The 13,136-nt window shown below is 46.7% G+C and overlaps 1 protein-coding gene across 2 annotated transcripts in view; it reads left to right on the top strand.

Annotated features, from left to right (window-relative positions):
• VIT (vitrin) overlaps positions 1 to 13,136 on the top strand; it is a 118,293-nt gene that overhangs the window by 74,393 nt on the left and 30,764 nt on the right. For both annotated transcript variants that reach the window (XM_043468322.1, XM_043468323.1), the window contains 2 exons: positions 9,698 to 9,742; positions 11,224 to 11,286. In XM_043468322.1, coding sequence (XP_043324257.1) covers positions 9,698 to 9,742; positions 11,224 to 11,286 — 108 coding nt within the window. The remainder of the gene's footprint in view (positions 1 to 9,697; positions 9,743 to 11,223; positions 11,287 to 13,136) is intronic.

The following is a 13,136-nucleotide window of genomic DNA, read 5'->3' on the forward strand; positions in this document are numbered from 1 at the left end:
TGCATTGCAGGCCACTACCTATATTAACAGCCAAAATAGCCCCCAAGCTAATCCAGGTGAGAACCTGAGCTCACCTTTCTAGCTACTGGAGGAAGTTAAGCTTGTTTACATGGAGGTTGTCTTTCCAAATCCTTGTCATTTGACTCAGATTTGAACAGAAATCATTAAACCAGATATGTCAACAAAAGATACTGCTCAAGGGCCCAACTTGTAAGGAAGCCATTAAATAAGCAAAGCGCCACTCCCTTGAGGCAATTTTTTGGAGATTGTAATAGAAATTCCTAAGGATTCAGTGACTAGGCTCTTATAAACTTGAAAAGGGATACTCTCTGGGGTTTATCCTTGAGGAACTTGAGTCAAAGAAGCCTTTATCATTTCCCAGGAAAGGTCAGAGCCAATTTTGCTCGAGTACTTCTGTGACACAGGGAACAGAAATCATCCTTTCTCCTCCAGCAATTCTCCTATGAATCATGACACTCCCTGGCTCCCTTTTTTTCACTTCTGTGTGCATCCCTTCAAGGTTTTGTTGCAGGAAGGGGGGCCCCTTCCAGGGCCCGAAACTGGGCTCTTGTCTAACACTCAGAAATGAATTGTCCGAGGAGACACATGTGCTGACAAAGCATAGATTTTATTGGGAAGGGCACCCGGGTGGAGAGCAGTGGGTAAGGGAACCCAGGAGAACTGCTCTGCTGCGTGGCTCGAAGTCTTAGGTTTTATGGTGATGGGATTAGTTTCCAGGTTGTCTTTGGCCAATCATCCTAATTCAGAGTCTTTCCTGGTGGCGCACGCATCGCTCAACCAAGATGGATGCTAGCTAGAGGGATTCTGGGAAGTGGAACGACACACGGTGTCTCCTTTTGACCTTTCCCGAACTCTTCCGGTTGGTGATGGCTTATTAGTTCCACATTCCTTATCAGGATCTCCTGTCATAAAACAACTCATGCAAACGGTTACTATGGTGCCTGGCTGGGATGGGCAGTTTCAATCAACGTGCTTCCCCTAACAGTTTGGCCCAGGAAATGGGGATGCAGATACATGAAACAAGTTCTTTTCTCTGAGAGGCTGTTGAGGCCTGCAGAGATGAGAAAGGAGAATCTAGCCTGGTTAGATGCTTTCCACAAACTCTGCCTGGGGCCTGGGCCATGAGCTGACAGACTTAACAGACAGTTGGCTTTACAGCCTCAGAACACAAGGAAGGAGAAGAGTCCAGGCCTTTCTCTTGCTAGAGGTACCTGTCCTCCACATGTTAAAAGATTCTTTGAGATTGCAGACTTTGTTTTGCTTTGATGCCAGATGGGAGCAGGGGCTCCAAGGAGTCCACTGGACAGACTGAGAGCTTCTATGCCTTCCCAATTGCCTGTTTGCCAACGTACATGCTGAGGTTCAGGACAAAAGGCTTAAGAATTAGATCTCTGGGCAGGCCAAGGACTCCAAGGCCACTTTAGACCTTAACAGGCCCGGGGGACTAGTCATTCAGGCAGTCAAACATGGGGCACGGCTTCCTTTTGTGCTGTTGGCCTTCTCTGCAACCCCAAAGTACAGCCAACCACAGAGAGGAAGGCTGACTTCCAGGGAAAATCTGAATGAGGGGCACTTTCATCAGGGGGCAAAAAAAAGAGAAGAAAACAGATTGCTGATTGCATGTTAATCAGCTGATCCTGTTTAATCCCACCCCCTGGGGTATCCAAAGGCAGGAGTCTCTGAAGCCAGAAACCTGGCAAGGCTGCGGGCTGCTTCCCACCCTTGCTCTGCTGCACCTACAAACACCGTCCCCTGCACAGTGCTGGCCCCTGCAGCTCGGTCATGCCCAGCTTTTAACCTCTAATAACCATCTCTTTGCTCTGTCCGATCTCAGTGTCCCTTCTCAGTGTCAGAGGTATATCTCTACCAGTCAGGATGCCCTGGGGCTCCCAGGGGTTTGGGACTGCTGGAGAGTTCCCTCATTTGGGCAGCCTAGGCCCCATCCTGCCATCCCAGGACCTGCCTCTGGGACAAAGTGCAAATGCCCAGACACACCATGAGAGTCAGACGGCTTGGGGGGGTGATGGCAACGAGGCACTTATTCGACTTCTGGCTCCTGTTTCTTCCTGCCCAGCAACCCAAGACTGCTTTTTAGCATTTGATCCCATTCCCTTTTCATAACCTTTTATAGCCTTACTGCCTGGGTCTCCAGCCCTGAGCCTCCCTTTCTCAACCGTTCTCTTTGTGCTCCTAGTAACTAAGACTCCATCCCACTGACCACACTGATGGTCCCAGCTCCTTTATCCCTCAAATCCTACTCTTTTCGGCTGCTCTTCCCACTCCACTATCACCTCTGCAACTTTGCTCTGAGCACTCACACCCTCCCGTGGGCCAGAGCACCCTGCCTTGTGGCTTCTGCTTGCCCAAAGTACTTAGTTCAGTTCAGTTCAGTCCGACTCTTTGCAACCCCATGGACTGCAGCATGCCAGGCCTCCCTGTCCTTCACCAACTCCCAGAATTTACTCAAACTCATGTCCATTGAGTCAGTGATGCCATTCAACCATCTCATCCTCTGTCATCCCCTTCTCCTCCCACCTTCAATCTTTCCCACTATCAGGATCTTTTCCAATGAGTCAGTTCTTCGCATTAGGTGGCCAAAGTATTGGAGTTTCAGCTTCAACATCAGTCTTTCGAATGAATATTTGGACTGATTTCCTTTAGGATGGACTGGTTGGATCTCCTTGCAGTCCAAGGGACTCTCAAGAGTCTTCTCCAACACCATAGTTCAAAAGCATTAATTCTTCAGTACTCAGCTTTCTTTATAGTCCAACTTTCACAACCATACATGACTACTGGAAAAACCATAGCTTTGACTAGACGGACATTTGTTGGCAAAGTAATGTCTCTGCTTTTTAATATGCTTTCTAGGTGGGTCATAGTTTTTCTTTCAAGGAGCAAGTGTCTTTTAATTTCATGGCTGCAGTCACCATCTGCACTGATTTTGGAGCCCAAAAGGATAAAATCTGTCACTGTTTCCACTGTTTCCCCCTCTATTTGCCATGAAGTGATGGGACCAGATGCCATGATCTTAGTTTTCTGAATGTTGAGCTTTAAGCCAACTTTTTCACTCTCCTCTTTCACTTTCATCAAGAGGTTCTGGTGCTCAGGCCTGCACAAATCTCAAAGCCCGGAGCTAGCTCCTGCAGATAGGGGAGCCACTGGCACATGGGATCTTCACCTGACTCTCAATTCTGATAAAATCATGCATATCAGATAGTCAGCCAACTTCTCAGCTAGAAAATCATCAGATCATAGAACTGGGAAGAACTGTATAAAGCGTGTCTGGTCCGTATGTTTGCAACGAACAGCTCAGCAATGACTCTTTTGAACTGCAAGGTAGCTAGATCAGGGACTGTAACTCGCTCCAGTTTTCTCATCCTACCCATTTTCAGTCTTTTATGTGTTGGTGTTTCAGATTAGTTCAGAAGTCTTATTTTTAACCTTCTATGTACTTTCGTGACTTCTGTCCTGTAATCACAGCCCATTAAAATATTTACTCAATGCCACATTGAAAAAATAAAATGATGTGGATCTGATCTGATTTCCCACCAAACAAGTGAATCCCTTGTGACGTGGCAGACAGAGGCCTAGCCCTGTGTTTTTTTGTTGTTTAGTCACTCAATCGTGTCTGACTCTTTTCGACCCCATGGACTATATCCCACCAGTCTTGTCTGTCCGTGTGATTTCCCAGGCAAGAATACTGGAGTGAGTTCCCATTTCCTTCTCCAGGGGATCTTCCCAATCCAAGAATCAAACCCATGTCTCCCACACTGGCAGGCAAATTCTTTACCACTGAGCCACCAGGGAAGCCTTTGCCCTGTGTAGGATAACTGTACGTGAGGGGCCCAGAGCTTCCCAGGCCCATTGTTGGACGCACTATCTAGAGCTTATTAAGCCTGGTTGCTCCTAACGTGTCTAAGCTACTACTTCTCATAATGTGGCCCAAGAACTTTGCTTTCAGGGCTTCTATGAGGCCCTGCCTTCTCTCCCTCTATAACTGAGGCCAGATTTTCCTCAAACTCTTCAACAAAAATGACATATCACCACAGAGGAACTGAAGGAACTGACATCAGATTTTAGCTGTCTTCTACTATATCAGGCACTGGAGAAATCTGCCACTCTTCTCATTGAATTCTTTTGTTTTAGGAAGCAGTTATTTCCATTATAAAATGTTAAAATAAATAGGTTTACTGTTATTTTTAAGTGAATGAATAGTGAAATAAATGGATAGTCAGTCTGTTTTAAATGAGAGGATACACAGTTTTAATTTCTAATACGAGAAAAAGCAATAATAGACGTAACCAACACAAAGGCTCTAAGGGGATCTTCGGTATTTGTTAAGAGAATAAATTTGAGAGTCTTTCAAGTATATGAGAGTAGCCTTCATGTCCTCCTTTGCATCTCATCTTTTCTGGGACAAATTTCTCTCAAACCTCCAATAGGTCCTTACGTGACTCGGCAGCACACCCTCCGGCTGAACCTCAGTCTGTTGGTGGTGACTCAGAGCAGGACACGCTGCCTGGAGGGTGAGCCAGGGAACTGCCTCTCTTGCCCTAAATACTCTGGTTCCTTGAAAACATCCCAAGTTCCATGTGGGGGAGGCTTTGTCTCCTCATCAGCTCATCTCCTACTGAACTGGCAATTGCTCAGGTTCCCAGGGCTTTTTCTCACGTATTTCTAGAGAAGCAGGTCACCCCAACGCTGTCCTGGTGCAGCTGAGTTTTTGCACCCCGCTTAGAATATCACACTTAACGCTATTAAACCCTCCCTTAGTTTAGTGGGCTGCGGTCTTCCTGAATCTTAATTCTGTCACTGAATGTATTAACTAGGCTTCCATCATCAACTAGCCTTCCTTCTCTGTCATCCACCAAATTGATTAATACGCCACCTGTCTCCTCTCCAGTCACAGATAAAATTATATCACATGGGATGGAATCTCCTGAGCCCCACTAAATACCCCATCCGTGTTGAGGGCAATGTATTAACAGACACAGGCAGCTATGTACAGACCTAATATGGCCATCAGCCTCAATATTTCGTCCTCTCCTGCACAGGACTCTGAATGTAGGACCCTGAATGAGTCCTGCTTTCTCCTCTTACTATGCCTCTGCCCACAAATATAACTTGACATGTCCCCAGTTTAAGCCACCACCTCCATGGCAGGGGAACTGTTAATTAAAAAAAAAAAATGTACTGAGACACTGTGCCATGTGTTAGAACTAAAAGATGACTCAAATGTTTTCAGATTCTAATATTCCGGGGCTGGAACTCCTGCCTTGGCGGGTCCCATACTCCCCACCTCCAGGCTCATCAGTGATGTCACCGCCTCCCCCCGCCCCCAGAGGCATACCCTTACCCCCGACCAGGACCCTCTGAGCCCACCCTGGCTGGCCTGGCTGCTCCTGCTGTGCCCCCAGCGGAGGGAGGGGTGGAGCGCTCAGGAAGGTTGGGGCTAGAACTCAGGGACTTTTCCTTGGAGCCATCAGAGGTAGCTTCACGGTACCCTGAGCTCTGATAAGCTTCACTGGCCTGGAAACCTAACCGCAGAGTTGATGTCGTTTCCCTGAGAAGAGGTTGCCAGCTCCCAAACAAATGTCCCACGCAGAGCTTTGGAGGGGAACCCATCTGTAAAAGCAGGGCTGCGGATGTTTTGCTGGCCTGATGCCCATGCCCAGGACCTTTGACTGTCCCCAGCCTTCTCCAGTCACCCTCAAAAGTGGAGCTGCAGGCACGAGGCCAGGCCCTGGGAGGGAGGTGTGCAGAGTCCCCGGGCTCCAGAGGCTGCTGCCCCCAGACTGACGCCTCCTGCTAAAAACTGCAGTGGAAGTCCCTGGGGAGAAGTCGGGGGCTGAGGGGCCACCTGTGGGTCTGTCCCCTAAAACCTGAGAGCCCTAAGGGCCATTGTCGTGACTCCCGTTGGATCCCAGGCTGGCAAACTCCAGATGTCCAGGGAACAGTAGGAGCCGTAACCAGTGCAAAGGTCGCCATGGATTTTAAACCAGGGATGTTCTGGGCCCTCGTTCGTCATGGGACATTCCAGGCCTGGCTTCTCTGTGGTGCACCCCCCAACCCCAGAACTCTGAGATTCGGAAGCAACAATGATGCCTCTCGTCATAAAGAGGTAGTGGATCTCACAGGTAGAGCCTACCTGCCCGGGTTTAACACTCTGCTCTGCCATTCCCCACGTGTCAGTTTTCTCACCTGTAAAGTGGGCTCATGGCTGTCCCTGACCCGCAGGGTTATTCTGATGTAATGCTCACATGGGGCTTGGTCAGTGCCTGTTCAAGACCAACACCTCCCATAGACACTGACTGTATCTATAAGATGACAGAGCCAGGACTGTCACAAAAATATTTAGCTGTTTCTTTACAAGTGCCTTTTACCCTTTTCAGAGTGATTTTGTATATATTTGCCTTCATATGAAGGCTTCCCAGGTGGCTCAGTGGCGGAGAATCCAACCGTCAAGCAGAAGACCCAGGTTCAATCCCTGGGTCAGGAAGATCCCCTGGAGGAGGAAATGGCAACCCACTCCAGTGTTCTTGCCCGGGAAATCTCATGAACAGAGGAGCCTAGCGGGCTACAATCCATGGGGTCGCAAACAGTCAGACATGACCTAGCAACTGAACAACAGCAATCTTCATGTGAGGCGGGGCAGAACAAGTCCTTGTGCCCTCAGGTTCACACAGGAGAAAGCTGAGGGTCAGGGAAGGTGGGCAAGCCCCTCAGGCCCCCAGCTAGTCTTTGGTAGACTTGGGATAGTCTTCTGTCTGCCCCACACCATGCCCTTGACCTCGAACACACCAGCACCAGAACACAAACGTTCTCACAAATCTACTTCTCATCACCACCAAGCTCAAAGCACCAAGTCTGAGCGGTTCAAAAATTTTTTTTCAGCCTTCAGGTGAAAGTGATTTGGTTCAAACTTTTCCCAAACAAATTAAAGTGACACAGATAGAGGACAGGCCTCCAGGACAGAGTAAGAGACTTGGAAATCCTTCATGTCAGGTGAAAGAGGAAAGTGAAAAAGCTGACTTAAAACTCAACATTCAAAAAACTAAGATCATAGCATCCGGTCCCATCGCTTCATTACTTCATGTCAGAAAATTGTTCATCTCCTACTAAAGTAATAGAGCACCTGACGTTCTAATCTTTCCTCACACCCACGGGTGCTGAAAGCCTTAGACAATAACTGAGTGTCACCAGCACGTTTTTTCTTTTTGTTTTTTTTAAGGAAAAGGGCAAAGTGCATAGTTTTGCCGGTAGGTGGCGATAGAGTAATGAGGCTAAAGAAGCTGAATACTTAAACATATAGATCATAAATATTGTGGACTTGGAGATCATCCCACCCAAAGTGCTAATATCACTCAAAAAGAAATTGCCGTTCATGGAGGGTATGTGACTTGCACAAGGTCCTACACCTGGTTAATGGCTGAGTCAAATTAAACTCACTTTTCATCATGAACCCAGAAGCTACAAGAGCACAGACTTGCCTTTCACAATAGCCTGGCATCACTGAATCATGTAAAGGAGAATATCACTTCATCTGAGTGTGCTAATTGAAGTGTGCTGGAAAGCTGATGGCCTTTAAGAAATTAAACAGTTGGTTACGCTCTCAGCCTTGTGAGCTGAAGGTGGGGGCAGGGGGTGGGAAGGAGGAGAAAAATAGCCATGTGGGTGTCCTTATGAGACTTCCTAACATGTTTTGCTGCCCCTAAGTCCCTTCCAGATATACTCCCCCCAAAATATCAGGGACTATTGGATAAGAATGTTCACTTCCTGACCACCCCTGCCACTGCATCGGCACTGGTGTGCAGTGAAGGGCATTTGCTGCTTTGATCCATTCTGCTTCAGGCACATGGGGAGAAGCAGAGCCTCAGGAAATGAGGGGACTATCCACTCCCTGAAGGGGCCAGATTTGTTCTGTGTGGTCCCAAGGAAAGAAATACAAATAGATGGATGAGGCAAATGTACCCGGAGTGATAATGGGCATATTTTGGATGCATACTAAGTGTGATGGGGCTTCCCTGATGGCTCAGCAGTAAAGAAACTGCCTGCAATGCAGGAGATGTGAGTTTGATCGGTGGGTCAGGAAGATCCATGCAGGAGGAAATGGCAACCCACTCCAGTATTCTTGCCTGTAAAATTCCATAGACAGAGGATCCTGGCAGTCGATAGTCCATAGGGTCACAAAGAATGGACATGACTGAGTACACACACGTGATTAAGTGTGATAAAGGACACATGGATGGATGGTGGATAAAGGTTTCAGATTGGCATAAGGAAAAGTTTTCTCAAAGTCTCAACAGTCCAAGAAGATATGCTCTATTTTTGTTGTTGCTAAAGTAATGAGTTTCCTGTCTCTGGAGGTATTAAAGCACCTGCCAGCCACTCACTTGGTAGAGATATTATTGAAGCAGGTTAGTGGGTTGCATTGGAACAACAGACTGGTTCAAAATTGGGAAAGGAGTACATCAAAGCTTTATATTGTCACCCAGCTTATTTAACTTATATGCAGAGTACATCATGAGAAATGCCAGGCTGGATGAAGCACAAGCTGGAATCAAGATTACCAGGAGAAATATCAACAACCTCAGATATGCAGATGACACCACCCTTATGGCAGAAAGCAAAGAGGAAATAAAGAGCCTGTTAATGAAGGTGAAAGAAGAGAGTGAGAAGGTGGCTTAAAACTCAATATTCAAAAAACAAAGATTGTGGCATCCAGTCCCATCACTTCATGGCAAATAGATGGGAAAACAATGGAAACAGTGAGAGACTTTATTTTCTTGGGCTCCAAAATCATTGCAGATGGTGACTGTAGCCATGAAATTAAAGGTGCTTGCTCCTTGGAAGAAAAGCTATAACAAACCTAGACAGCGTATTAAGAAGCAGAGACTAACTTTGCCAACAAAAGTCCATATAGTTAAAGCTATGGTTTTTCCAGTAGTCATGTATGGATGTGAGAGTTGGAACATAAAGAAGGCTGAGAGTCGAAGAATTGATGCTTTTAAACTGTGGTATTGGAGAAGACTCTTGAGAGTCCCTTGGACTGCAAGGAGATCCAACCAGTCCACCCTAAAGGAAATCAATCCTGAATATTCTTTGGAGGGGCTGATGCTGAAGCTCCAATACTTTGGTCACCTGATGCGAAGAGCCGACCTATTGGAAAAAGACCCTGATGCTGGAAAAGATCGACGGCAGGAGGAGAAGGGGACGGCAAAGGATGAGACGGCTGGATGGCTTCATTGACTCAATGGACATGAGTTTGAGCAAGTTCCAGGGGATGGTGAAGGACAGGGAAGCCTGGGGTGCTGTAGTCCAAGGGGTCACAAAGAGCTGGACACGACTGAGCAACTGAACAACAATGGGGGTTTCTTCGAATTTGCATGAGCTTTTAGTTCCCCTTGAACTTCAGGACTGCTATTATTCCATGGTTACTGGCGCATAGTAAAAGGAAGAAAAGAGTAAAAATGTTTTTGTCTCTGACTTTAAGAACTTTAAATAAGAAAATCACACAGATTTCAGGTTGCTTCATCCCAAAGTCTGGTCTTGGGTTTCTTTACTGAGCTTTCTGCCATAATTAGAAAATGTTATCGGCCTGGCAGTTCACTGGAGGGCTTCTGCTTGTTTCATCTAACTAATGAGTTTGGTTTTTTTCTTTAATTCTGAAAACCAGGGGAACCTGCCTTGTGGAAACCTGAATCGGTCCTTCTTGATGCAGGTAATTGTATACAGCCCATCCTTCTGGCCATGACTAGATCGAGATTCTTAGGATTACAGCAGATGGCAGAGAGGTCAAGCTCTGCTACAGAAGACTCCTCTGGTGTCACCTCCAACGTCAGATGTCTGGTGGCCAGGCAAGGGGTCCCCTGAAACCCCCACGGGGAGGACTGGGTCAGGGATAAGACTGGATTCACAAAGAGGGGAGGAAATGTGAAGACAGGAGGCAGTGAGTTCCCAGCCCCCAAAATGGGTTAGACCCTCACTTAACTTCTTTCTATTTCTTCTCCCTTCTTTGCAAATGGGATTCAGGTTTTTTCTTCACATGAATGAATGTTGTTCCCTATTTACTACATTGTTTAAAACTCCAACAGCAAACAGTCTTCAGACTCTTGGTGCAAGGGCAGATTTTGCTGGTTTGGGGACAGGGGTATATGGAGGAGAGGACTCGGGCCTCTGGATGTGTATTTCTTCCCCTCCCAGGACTCCTGGCTGAGAAATGCCATTAGTGAATTTTTTAAATGATTTGAGGAAGTGGGATGAGCAAGCTGACCTTTAATGGGAAGATGAAATCATGTGCTTTGCAAATTGGAAAAACTAACAAAGCGAGCAGAAAGCTCACCCCAGCCAAGAGTGGAGTCCTGAGCACCTTCCTCCATGGAGGTGGGGGACTCTTGGCGGGCGTTCCCCAGCATCCCAGAAACAGGAGACTCACTTCCGGTGCTGCAATTACACTCTGCCCAGAAACTCATTGGCCTTTCTAAGCCTTAAAAGACTATTGTCTTCACTTCCTTATATGAGATATTTGTGACTGTGGCTCCCCGGTAAACAGCTCTAAAGAAAACCCTGAAGCCGAAATTCAGCTCACAAACACACACAACCCTCTCAAAGCACTAAGTCCTTTTCTATGTGCATCTGGTCTCAGACGGCAGGAGGGGACAGGCTGCAGCGTAGACCCTCTTGTTTGTTGGAGTTGCTCTCTTCTCTTCTCTCTTCTCCTTCTCCTCCGGTCTACACCCAACCCTGTCCTTGGTCTCACTCATCTTTGTTCATCAACTCAGTCACTGAATATTGACTGAGGGCTACAGGGAAGGTTTATGCGATGGGTGAGTCTCAACCCTGACCTCAAGATTTTCAGAATTGTACGAGGGATAATTGACACTGGCAAAGTGTTTCATGCTTTCAGATAAGGAGGCTAAGGCTCAGATAGATTAAGCTAAGGGGCTGTACGGGACAGATCTGAACTCACCTGACTTCAAATGCCCCTAAGTACCCAGAGGAGTGCTGTGTCTCTATTGCACTGTCCGTAAATATTCATTCCTTCTTATCTCCTCAGATGGGGGTGGTATGGAGAAGAGCACAGTTAGCAGTAAGCCCAGCCCCTGGAACTGAGTGTGAATATCCATTTTGTCCCCATCCCTGGGGTGAGGCCAGATGCTTCCTGTTCTTGTAAGTCACCAAAAGTTTTACTGCTCTTTCCAGGATTTGTTCCAAAAGAAGAATTAAGCACACAGTCTTTGGAGCCAGCATCCCAGGGAGATCCAAGTAAGTTAATTGACAACTAGAAACCCCTAGTGGCTTTGACATCTGATCTGCTCTCTCTCCCCTCTGCCCACTCACTCCCACCCACACCCGCCTCTCTCCTACCCTGGATCTATTTATCTCTCTTCTGTCACTTTGTTCTAAAGGAAAAGGGAAACTTCTGAAGGATTTAAACTATCTGTGTGCAAGACGGGGAGAGGATCAGATGTTTAAAATGTCACTATGGCAACAGGGTGGGTGGAGTGGGGAGACAAGAGTGGATGAAAGGAGGAGACCGGCTTGCCAGTGAGGATGGAGGTCTGCAGAGATGATGGTACCGAGCTAGGGTGGGAAGCATAAATGGAGAGAAATGGGCAAATCCACGAGACAGAGAAAGAAGAAACTAGAGAGGTGGAGGCGAAGACAGGGAGCAATTATAGATGAGCTGGAGCTCGTGGCAACTGGAGCCACCATGAGGACCACTGGAGTTGGAACAGGTTGGGGCAGGAAAGCATTTCTATCGTCTTCTGTAAGACATTCAGTCTAGCAGAGAGTTGGCTACCCTGACATAAAGAAACAACAGTCCAGCCGGAAACTTAGAGTTGGAAGATGATGAGGGCAAGACCAAGGTTTTGAGAACCAAGTGTGACCCAGGGAGACAGGTTACAGTGAGAAGAAATAGGGGGCTTAAACCTGAAGATCTTTGATACTGACTGGGTGGAAGAGAAGCCACCCAAGGATACAAGAAAGAGAGCAGAGAAAAAGAGGGAAACCAGGAGGCAGCTGTGTGTTGCAAGCATCTGCAAATTCCCCCAGAACGCCGTGACAAGTCAGCCACCAATGGGCTGCGAGTCTCAACTCACCTGTATGTGAGAATCACCTGCAGACATCTTCAAAAATGAAAGATACCAATTCTTGCCTCATACCTACTGAACCTATCTCCCTTGATTTTGCCACTCGGAGTGTGGTCTGAGGACCAGTAGCTTCAGGCATCACCTGGGAGCTTGTTAGAGATGCACACTCTCAGGGTCCATCCCAGACCTACTGAATCAAGCAATTCCTTTGCACATTAACCCTTGAGAAGCACCGCCTAGAGTGATTCTCAGGCATCTTTATTTGTTGAAGCTGCATAAGGAACTCAGGTATTTATCCAGGGTTAAAAAACACTGGCCTAATATATTGGTCAACACAAAGCATTCATCTATAAAACTGCACCACATTGAAGAAAACCAAAGCAATTAAGAAAATTGGTTCCTGCAGACACTCTGTCTTACCTTTCCTTCCTCCTCTTCCATCCTCAGTGAGCATAATAAATTGCTCATGCTGAACACTTCATAACCCAGTTCTGTCCCTTTGTATTGACACTGTCATCTTCACATCAGCATGTTTTCATCTTAATGTGAGAAAGCCACTAGGTCTCAGTGAGCACATGCCCCAAGCATGAGCCATTGTCATTCAAACATTCTGGGATACAAATCACACTACAATGAGGTATCATCTTACACTCATCGGAATGGCCATCATCAAAAAATCTACAATCAATAAATGCTGGAGAGGGTGTAGAAAAAAGGGAACCCTCCTGCACTGCTGGGAATGTAAATTGATACAGCCACTATGGAAAACAGTATGGAGGTGCCTTTAAAAACTAAACATAGGACTACCATATGACCAAGCAATCCTACTCCTGGGCATATATCCAGAGAAAACCATAATTGAAACAGATACATGCACCCCAGCGTCCATTGCAGTGCTATTTACAATAGCCAGGACACGGAAGAACCTAAATCTCCATCAACAAAGGAATGGATAAAGAAGCTATAGTACATATATGCAATGGAATATCATTCAGCCATAAAAAGGAATGGAACTGTGCC

Source organism: Cervus canadensis, chromosome 5 (genome assembly GCF_019320065.1).
Source record: "Cervus canadensis isolate Bull #8, Minnesota chromosome 5, ASM1932006v1, whole genome shotgun sequence".
Taxonomy (NCBI): Eukaryota; Metazoa; Chordata; class Mammalia; order Artiodactyla; family Cervidae; genus Cervus; species Cervus canadensis.